The sequence below is a fragment of the Pristiophorus japonicus genome, chromosome 14 (genome assembly GCF_044704955.1).
Source record: "Pristiophorus japonicus isolate sPriJap1 chromosome 14, sPriJap1.hap1, whole genome shotgun sequence".
Classification (NCBI taxonomy): Eukaryota; Metazoa; Chordata; class Chondrichthyes; family Pristiophoridae; genus Pristiophorus; species Pristiophorus japonicus.
Genome location: NC_091990.1, coordinates 146,230,756 through 146,241,429, shown reverse-complemented (window position 1 = coordinate 146,241,429; position 10,674 = coordinate 146,230,756). Strand labels below are relative to the sequence as shown.

The 10,674-nt window shown below is 41.2% G+C and overlaps 1 protein-coding gene across 1 annotated transcript; it reads right to left on the bottom strand.

Annotated features, from left to right (window-relative positions):
• Positions 1 to 8,595: 8,595 nt before the first annotated feature.
• On the bottom strand, positions 8,596 to 9,633 carry c14h11orf96 (chromosome 14 C11orf96 homolog). Its single transcript, XM_070898628.1, has one exon. The coding sequence runs from the start codon at positions 9,550 to 9,552 to the stop codon at positions 9,184 to 9,186; it is 369 nt and encodes a 122-aa protein (XP_070754729.1). The 5' UTR covers positions 9,553 to 9,633; the 3' UTR covers positions 8,596 to 9,183.
• Between the last annotated feature and the right edge of the window lie 1,041 nt (positions 9,634 to 10,674).

Below are 10,674 nucleotides of genomic sequence, written 5' to 3'. Positions count from 1 at the left end.
TTGAGAACAAGGAGGGATAATAGTATAGTTGCAGTCACAGTGTAGTCATTTGTGACTGACGAAGATGGAAGCCAGAAAAATGTCAGAGGGGTCAGAAGTTCAGCGGGGATAGAAGGAGCAGGACATGTGTCTCGTGGCAACACTGAACTTGGAAAGGGGAGATGGGAGAGAAGCTGCAGAATGATGGTAGTTTGTGCTGAGTGCCTGGGTGGTCAGGAACTGGAGGGAAAGAGAGGGGTGGTAGCAAAGGCAGCTATGGAGATAGATTTATTTCTCTCAGATTGAGACTGAGCTCTTTGAACTTGTTGGAAGTCAAAGGGGTTTGAGGAGATACTTCATCATGAAGAAAAGGAGCCATGTGTTTTCCTTCCCTTCCAGGATAATCCTGGAATAACAGCAGAATTTTCCTAAGAAAAGGTTGGCTTGGCAATCATGTCTCAAGAAGACTGACTAGATTTTTACATTGGCCTGTTTCTGTGCTATAAATTAATTCAGCCCAACTGGGTCTATGCTCCATATGAGCCTTTTCCCACCCTATCAGTATATCTTTTTATTCCTTTTTCCCGCATGTACTTATCTAGCTTCCCCTTAAATGAATCTATGCTTTTGCCTTAACTACTCCAACTGGTTGCAAGTTCCACATTCTACCAACTCTCTGGGTAAAGAAGTTCCTCCTCAATTCCTTATTGGATTGATTAGTAACTATCTTATATTTATCACTCCTAGTTTTGGACTACCCACAAGTGGAAGCATCTTCTCTCTGTCTACCCCATCAAACCCTTTCATAATTTTAAAGACCTCTAATAGGTCACCCCTCAGCCTTCTCTTTCCTAGAAAAAAAGAGATATAGCCTGTCTTTCTGGATAGTTATAATCTCTCCGTTCTGGTATCATCCTTGTATATCTGTTTTGCAGCTTCTCCAGTGCCTCTATATCCTTTTTGTAATATGATGACCATAACTGTGCACAGTACATAAGTATGTGTCAGTTGATTTGAGGTTGCAGGCCTTAACTCAAAGGAGCAAAGATAGGAATATGGCAGGGAGTGGCTCAGTGGAGACAAGCAGCTGAGTGGGAATTAGGGCACTAAAGACAGAGGTGAGAAAGAAGTTGAGCAGATCACAAATGGAAGAAGTTATGACAGTTTGAGGACCATATCAAAATTGCTCACTACTCGAGGATCATCCTGGAATACAAAGCTGTTTCTTTTCTCCACTACCAACTGTTTCTCCTGGCTGGCCTCCATAAACTTTAGTTTATCAAAAACTCTGCTGCGTGTATCCTAACACTCACTCTATCCCACTTGCCCATCGCCCCTGTGCTTGCCAATTTGAAATTCTCATTTTGTTAATCTACCTTCACAGCCTTGCCACTATATCTGTAACCTCCTCGAGTCCTATTCCTTGAGAACTCTGTGTCCCTCCAATTATAGCCTCTTGTGCATCCCCCACTTCCTTCATCCTTGGCCATGCCTTCAGCTGTCTAGACCCTAAACTCTTGATGTCCCTCCCTAAACCTACAGTAACATTTTCCACATTACAACAGTGACTACACTCCAAAAGTACTTCGTTGGCTGTAAAGCACTTTGAGACATCCGGTGGTCATGAAAGGTGCTATATTAATCCAAGTCTTTCTTTAAACCTCAACATCTCCAGCTCTCTCCTCCTTTAAGACACTTCGTAAAACCTACCTCTTTGTCCAAGCCTTTAGTCACCTGTCCCAAGATCTTTTGCTGTCAATTTTTGTCTAATTACATTCATGTGAAGTGCCTGTAGTAGAATGTGCTGAAAGCTGCAATTGTACATTGATTATTTTGCCAAATTACTACACAGCTCACTGAACAAATAGTTTTTACATTTTTAATGATGCCTTTTCTGTGAACTTTATGCTACTTAAGATGAAGGATGTTAAAGCTGGGGAATAAAATAATTCCTTTCAGGCACCCATGACTAAATGCCAAGCAAAGCTTCCTTTACTTTGCCCCAACAATGTTCCTCAGCTCTACTTTTGACTATACCAAGGTGATATTTTCTCTTTCCGATCCAGCCATCCTTGTGGCTTTTCTCAGCAAGATTGGCAATTTGGGTAATTTGTGCAAAATTAGGGGGAGTTGTGTGCTGTTGGCTTATGCCTGATTGAGACTGTCATAACTAATGTTTACATAAGTCCATTATAGCCACAGACCGAGATCACTATCACCCCATCACTCAGGGCTGAACTTGATCTCAGCTCCCAGATGTGATCATTTTCATTCTTAAAATCTGGCTAACATAATGATGATGTAAAATGGGGGTTATTGAATTGGTCGCCCATTATAAACCTTGCATGATTTTTCTTTTCATTGAAGTCTATGGAAAGAAAAGTCAGGCTGAGCTTTTAAAATGGATCCCTAATTTGATATTGCTTGTTTTGCACCATCACTAGAAGTTAAAATTGACCTTAAAAATCCATGTTATCATCAGCTCACTTACTTTATTTTTGTGTGTTATTACTGTTAATCACCTAAAAGTCTGCCCCTTTTTCTATCTTGGGACTGGTAGAAAACTCAAGAAATTGCACAAGTTGAGGTATAAACAAGATGGCCAACTGATCACCCATAACTACATAACATGAAATAAAAACAGAAAATGCTGGAAATACTCAAGCAGGTCAGGCAGCATCTGTGGAGAGAAAAATAGAGTTAACATTTCAGGTCGATGATCCTATGTCAGAACTGGAAAAAGCTAGAGATGTATCAGGTTTTTAAGCAAGTGTAGGAGCAGGGGGGAGGGGAGGAAAGAACAAAAGGGAAGGTCTGTGATAGGGTGGAAAACAGGAGTGATTGAGACAAAAGGGGATGATGGTGCAAGGCAAAAGGAGATGGTAATGAGACAAATTAAGAAACAAAAGTTTAGTCGAAATGGGGTGTAAATGGAAATGGTAGAATCGTCAACAGCTGCTATGGGAAAGAGAAAAACAGAAAAAAGATAGGGGCGGGGTTTACAGTCTGAAATGATTGAACTCGATGTTGAGTCCAGAAGGCTATAAAGTGCCTAAATGAAGGATAAGATGCTGTTCCTTGAGCTTATATTGAGGTTTATTAGAACAATGTAAGAGGCCGAGGACAGGTGGGAGTGGAGCAGAGAATTAAAGTGATAGGTGACTGGAAACTCGGGGTGGTGCTTACAGACTGAATGGAGGTGTTCCGCAAAGCGATCACCCAATCTGTGCTTGGTCTCACCAATGTAGAGGAAACCACATCATGAGCATAAGTGTCAACAGGAACCAACAAAAATGGATACATGCCCAGGCATACAGCAATCAATATAGAAAGGTTTTACGCTGCATACACTGTTTCATAAACTGCTATTTCTATTATACAAAAGCTTTCATAAACAACGAGAATCCGCCACCATAAGAATAAAGCATTTTAAAAGTTATTTCATACTTATAGTACAAGGGAGCTCAATTCCATAACCCTGGTCCAGATTTTGTGTTATCCCAAGGCACTTATGAGAATTGAATTTCAACCTCTCAATAAATGGCACTGCATAATCCAAAAGTATTGATGTGATATACTTGTATTTAGTAGCAGCAAGAGGAAGTTCATTCTCTGGTTGGCAACCAGTAACTAGTGGGGTGCCGCAGGGATCAGGGATCCCAACTATTTATAATATATATTAATGACTTGGAAGAAGGGACTGAGTGTAACGTAACCAAGTTTGCTGATGATACAAAGATGGGAGGAAAAGCAATGTGTGAGGACACAAAAAAATCTGCAAAAGGACATAGACAGGCTAAGTGAGTGGGCAAAAATTTGGCAGATGGAGTATAATGTTGGAAAGTGTGAGGTCATGCACTTTGGCAGAAAAAAATCAAAGAGCAAGTTATTATTTAAATGGAGAAAGATTGCAAAGTGTCGCAGTACAGCAGGACCTGGGAGTACTTGTGCATGAAACACAAAAGGATAGTATACAGGTACAGCAATTGATCAGGAAGGCCAATGGCATCTTGGCCTTTATTGCAAAGGGGGTGGAGTATAAAAGCATGGAAGTCTTGCTACAGCTATATAAGGTATTGGTGAGGCCACACCTGGAATACTGCATGCAGTTTTGGTTTCCATATTTACAAAAGGATATACTTGCTTTAGAGGCAGTTCAGAGAAGCTTCACTAGGTTGATTCCGGGGATGAGGGGTTTGACTTATGAGGAAAGGTTGAGTAGGTTGGGCCTCTATTCATTGGAGTTCAGAAGAATGAGAGGTGATTTTATCAAAACGTGTAAGATTGAGGGAGCTTGACAAGGTGGATGCAGAGAGGATGTTTCTACTAATGGGGGAGACTAGAACTAGAGGGCATGATCTTAGAATAAGGGGCCGACCATTAAAACAGAAATGAGGAGAAATTTCTTCTGAGGGTTGTAAATCTGTGGAATTCGCTGCCTCAGAGAGCTGTGGAAGCTGGGACATTGAATAAATTTAAGACAGAAATAGAGAGTTTCTTAAACAATAAGAGGTTATGGGGAGCAGGCAGGGAAGTGGAGCTGAGTCCATGATCAGATCAACCATGTTCTTATTGAATGGTGGAGCAGGTTCGAGGGGCCGTATGGCCTACTCCTGTTCCTATTTCTTATGTTCTTATGAAATGTGTAAGATTTTGCAACATTGCATTTATATAGCAGCTTTAATGTGGAAATCCATCCCAAGGTGCTTCAGAGATTTAAGGAAAATCAGACACAGAGCTAAAAAAAAAAAGTGGAGTTTAGGAAGGTGACCAATAACCTGGTGAAAGAGAGGGTTTTAAGGAAGTCTGGAGAGAAAGGATTTTAAAGGACCATAGATCTCAGAGGGGCTGTGGGAGGTTACAAACAAATCAAAGCATGGCGGTTGATTTCAACTGTGCACAGTTCTAGTCTCCATATTACAAAAAGGTTATAAAGGACTGGAGAAGGTGTAAAAAGGATTTACAAGGATGATACCAGGACTGAGAGGTTATACCTATTAAGAAAGGTTGAACAGTCTGAGGCTCTTTTCTCAAAGAGAAGGTTGAAACATCAGGGGCGATCTGTTAGAGGTGTTTATGGGAGAGTTTGATAGGGTAAGCATGGAGAAAATGTTCCCATTTGTGGAGAATCTAAAACTATGATCCATAAATATAGGATAGTCACCAATAAATCCAATATGGAATTCAGAAGGAACTTCTTTATCCAGAAAGCGGTTAGAATGTGGAACTTGCTACCACATGAAGTAGCTGATGCGAATACCATAGATGCATTAAAGGGCAAGCTCTGCATTTGTTTTTTTTATAGCCATCAGTGAAGCACCTTGTGACTTTCTTCACATTAAAGGGTGTTTCTATAAAGGCAATTTGTTAAGTTTGTTGGTTTATGATGATATCACATTGCATTGTGCAATATCCTTTTCATCAGCACCTTGTTTATATCAGTGCTTCTCAGTCTCAATACAATTCATATTTATTTCTATTAATAACTTGTATAAATAAACATAATGTCTATAAGAAAGCCTCAGTGTAATATTTTATCCACCAGGCAAATCCCTAACATTTACATTAGTCAGATATGCTTGTTGGTTAACCAAAGTATTTTCTCTTTTTAAATAAACTTGTATGGGGAACTACATTATTAAAACTAAGTTATATCTTCACATCCTAATGACAAAATATCATAAAGGTCAATGGAATTTGAGAAATTATTTAAATCATTTTTATCCATTAAAAACCAAAGATTATAGTGTGCTCAGTAAATAGTTTTCTCAAAAGCGACCATAACATGCATGTGTGACTGGTCACTTGTGAGTTATTAAGTCAACATCACTCATGAAGTTTACTGAATGGCGTCATTAGCCTTGACACAAGCTTGACTTAAAACACTCAGTGAAGGTAAGCAATTATATTCCACAGGTAACATCGCATTAACAAAATTATATTTTACATCAGACATTTTTGTGCTAAGAAATTACTTTTTAAAATGTGATTAATGTCCAAAGTATGCAAAAATAAACTATTAATAGAATGTTATGGTAACCCATGTGGTATGATATTGCCACTCAGTCACTGAAGGAGTATGTATAATTGCAATGATTGCAGGATATCGTCTGGAAGTATTTGAAGATCGATCTGACTGAGATCAGACGGTACATTCCTAGCTTATGCATTTTACCAATATTAACACATTCTCGTATGATTTTACTTGTACTTATTGCTCAACTTTATACATTTCTAAAAGGAATCAAATACTTCTACATAAATAGTAGGTGCAAGATAGGTTCTTCCCTTTGCAGTCTGAAATAAAACTAATAACAACTATTGATTACACCAATATTGCCCAATAGAAATCGCTGACTAGTCCGTTTTAGCCCTATGCTCTAATTTTAGTAGAAAACTCCTTGCACACAATACAGGCCATGTGTATATTTGCTCAAGAAATATCTAGCACCATTCAGTGCAAAACTTTGCAGTCTTTCTATTTCACCAAATTTGGAATTGTGGTACAAAGTTATCAGACACCGTAAATCTTAGTGCAGCTAGTTCTAGGCTTTTGTCCAGCAGTTGCAAATGATACTTTGACTTCATCAGTGATTGCTGAGAATATTGACTCGCTCTTGGATGCTGCGTGCCCTTTGCCACAACATGCCCATGATTGGTTGGGCTGCTTTCTTTTGACGGCTGGTGTGTTTATTTGGATTGGCCGAGCGGACCACGATGACAGCATCCCTCTCCATATATTGCAGATGTTTCCATGGTGCTAAAGTCCAGCGTTTTCACCGCGTCTCAACATTTTAGCAAATAACCAATAAGCAGCAAAGTAGTACACATACACACACGGATCAAAACTCACTCACTCACTGCTTTTCATTGCCAACAAACGCACAAAAAAATTAAAATAGACAGGCATACACAATGTGTGTATGAGTATTGCAATCACATGTCCAACTGTATTATTCATTTGATAATCAAAAATGCAATTAGGCACACATGACTAATATCTATAGTGGACAACACTGGATTACATAGTGGTTCTGGCAGCATCGGAGAGAAAAACTGACGGAAGGATCGTCGACTCGAAACGTTGTTTATCTCTCCACAGATGCTGCCTGACTCGGTGAGATTTCCAACATTGGGTTTTTATTTCAGATTCCAGCAGCGGCAGTATTTAGCTTTTGTACAGTGGTTCTATTTGAACCGGATGATTTAATCACAGAACTCTTGATAATATTGAAATGGTATCATCACCACTGCTTATTTGGTTTGAAAAAGTCTAAATCTAATTATATTATAAAAAAAAAGATTACTGGAGTGCATTCCAAGACAGCAGTACATCAAAAGGTTCAGACAATAAAGTGTTGCATTTTTATAGCGCCTTTCACCACCTCAGGACGTCCCAAGGCGTTTTAGCGCCAATTAAGTACTTTTGAAGTGTAGACCCTGTGGTAATATAGAAAACGCGGCAGCCAATTTCCACAGAGCAAGATCCCACAAAGAGCAACGTGATAATGTGTTTTAGTACCTGGTTACTTATCATCTAGGAGCTATGCTAAATGAGCGAAACCTCTCCTTTCCTTATAAACACACCTCAGTTACATCACAATGCACCCTTTGCATTTGTATTAATCAGATACATTTTTTAAATTAAATTACTTCATAAAAAAATGATTGACGTCGAGGTGGTTTCCTGCAGCAGTGCCGTGTTCTGGAAATTAGTAACACATGTCTTTCAGCTCCGCTCGGCATTTTAAACACGCGTTAGTCTATAAAGGCCAGCAGTCGTCACAGGAACGCGCTGCGCGTTATCGGCGTCACCAGGCTTCATGACACTAGGAAACCGATCCAAATTAGGAATAGTTCTAGGATTGCTTGTTACTTTAAAAAAAAATCAAACATAGATAATGTGGTACGAGTAGAAAAATTGGCAGGAAATACCCCTAGTGCGCTGCACCGGACATGGAACAGGAATCCAGCAACTTACTGGGGACAAAAACACTGGTCGGATTTCAATTGGAAATGTAGCGGGGGCGAAACAATTGTAGCCCATCAAATGGGGCAGAGGCGAGAGAAGGAAATGAAAGGCTGGAGCTGCGCGTAACGGCGTTCTAGCTTTATCTTCTTAAGGTTGCAGTGACATTACAGCACTGACAGGCCGAATGGCCCAACAGCTCCAGGCTGCGGCTGGTGTTTATGCTCCACACGAGCCTCCTCCCACCGAACCAACCCGGTTATAGAAGGGAAGGGGGGAATTTTAATTTGTAAAATCGAAACAGGGGTTCTAAAGGGGGGGGTGGGGGGAATCGAGGCTGTCTAAACATGAGAGTGCGTGCAGACACGAGGGGGAAACAAAGTGCATGCATCAATTCTAATATTATCTATTGGCGCTAAGTGGAAAACGCTAATCCGGCACAATATGATCCAACTGCTGGCTCCGGAGCAAGACAAATACTCACATGATTATCAACATGAAGCCAAACCCAGCTAAGCCAGTTTGAATAGACGGTGGTGGTGATGCATTGCGAATAAGACCGTTAATACCCACCATCGGCTGGCTACATTTCGATGTTAAAAGCTCAAGCAAGCAGGGTTTAAGAAAAATATTTTAAATAACTAATGTTAAATGTACACTGATTTTATTAATCACAAGGCATTACAATTTAATGTTTTGTTGCAAATATCACAAAAGTACAAACATATAAATTACCGATTGCAAGTATTAAAGCAATAGAGGTGAAATCTGGCAAGAGCCCAGCTATCGGAACACTTCCAGCATCTGCTGTCCGGTTCGACAAGGTTTAGGAAGGAAAGTTACTGGGAGTTACAGCTCGCATTTTAATTATGCTGAAAGCAGAGTAAAAAATGTTTTTTTTTTTTTAAATTGAGTTGCATTTATATCCACATCCCAGCTTCAGTGATGTCCAATAAAGGCAGAAATTATCAGTTCGCTTTAACATTTCGTTCCATTGACTTAAAAAAAAGAGATTCTGTGAAGAGCTTTCATCCACGACTTGCAAAAAATCCAAGCACAAAACATCTCTCATATCACCACTTATCCCTGGTTCGCATGAGTCAAAGCGGAAAAGTTTCCCTTTTGAAAATAGATGTTTTCTTTTTACAAAATACAACTTTAAAAAAAAACTTCATTATGAAGCACAGTAACTTGTGTGTGTGGAGTGGGGAGGCCTGGGCCGCTCACAAGGCTGGTCAATGGGCCGAATCCGAGTCGCTGGAGTCCAGGCTGTGCCTCAGCGTGGAGTTGTTCAAACTCGCCTTCTGGACGCGGCAGTTCTGAGCGCTCCGGCGGAGGCACTCGAGCGACTGCAGAAAGGACTTCTTGGCTTTCTCCTCCTCCAGGGCCGAGACCCCTTCCTCCTCCACCTCCTGGATCTCGTCGAAGGTGACGGGCTGGGTCTTGAACCTGGCCTCCCGGGGTCGCCGCTGCTTCAGCTTGGTCTTCTGCAGCTGGCGGCGCAGCGACGGCGGGTATTCCTCCGCGATTCCGGCGTAGTTGGGCATCACCGCCTGGTAACTGGTGCAGATACCTACCACCTCGCCCTGCTTGCCCGCTGCCATCGTGTTGCCCGTTGAATAACTTCAGCAGCCGCTCCAAAGTACCTGTTCTGTTCTCTGTCTGTGTCTCACTCGTTCTCCAAGTTGACGCAACTTTGAGTCAGTGTGTGTGCAGAAGCAATTTATACAGACAGCCCCAACCCACGTGTGCACAGCCTCCGATGACACCAGTTGCCATTTAAAGCGATCCTGCTCCGTTGTTTGGCTGACGTACTTGCAAAACAAATGATTTCATTAATGATGTGCTCCTTTCGGGGGCTAAGATCCGGCTGCAACTTTTTTTAAAGCCTCTCTCCCCCCGGGGCTGGAGTTAGTGCAATACCGCGGCTGGCTAGATTTTTGCAAAGCGCAATGTTTTAACTTGCAACCTTGATCGCTTTATGTATGTCGCACATCGATTTTAATCTGCATTCAATCAATCAGTCAGTCAGTGTATTTCGTCGGGAAATGGCTTTTTAAAATAATGGTACGCAATGTGTTGCAAAGCGGTAACGGGAAAGGGGGCTGAAATAACAAGCAGCAGCGACAGCCAAGCGGGAGCTGTGCAGCCAAGTCGTCTCAAGCTCAACGTGGGTATGTTCAGATTGTGTTTTCCCCACTAGGGGATGCCCTGGCTGAAAAGAATGGCCTCTCATTGAATTGCAATGCTTGACCAGGAAAGAGAAAGACTTGCATTTCTATAGCGCCTTTCACGACCACCGGACGTCCCAATGTACTTTACAGCCAATGAAGTTTTTTTGGAGCACAAAACAAAAGCAAAATGCTGCGGATGCTGGAATCTGAAATAAAAAACAGAATGCTGGAAATCTCAGCGGGTCAGGCAGCATCTGTGGAGAGAAAAACAGAGTTAACGTTCCGGGTCAATGGCCCTTCGTCAGAATGTTTGAAAAGATCAGATTCTTAAACACTGAAAGGGGGAGGGGAAGAAAGAACAAAAGGGAAGGTTGGGAGGCAGGAGGGATTAGAGAGATAAAAGGGATGATGGGCCATTGAAATGGTAATGACAGAAGTTAGAAAAAGGATAATCTGGATAGGGTGTGAATGGCAGAGTAATGACCAGCTGCCATTATAGACAGAAAAAAAAGGGTAGAAAGAAGGAAAAAAACATAAGATGGGGGGAAGGAA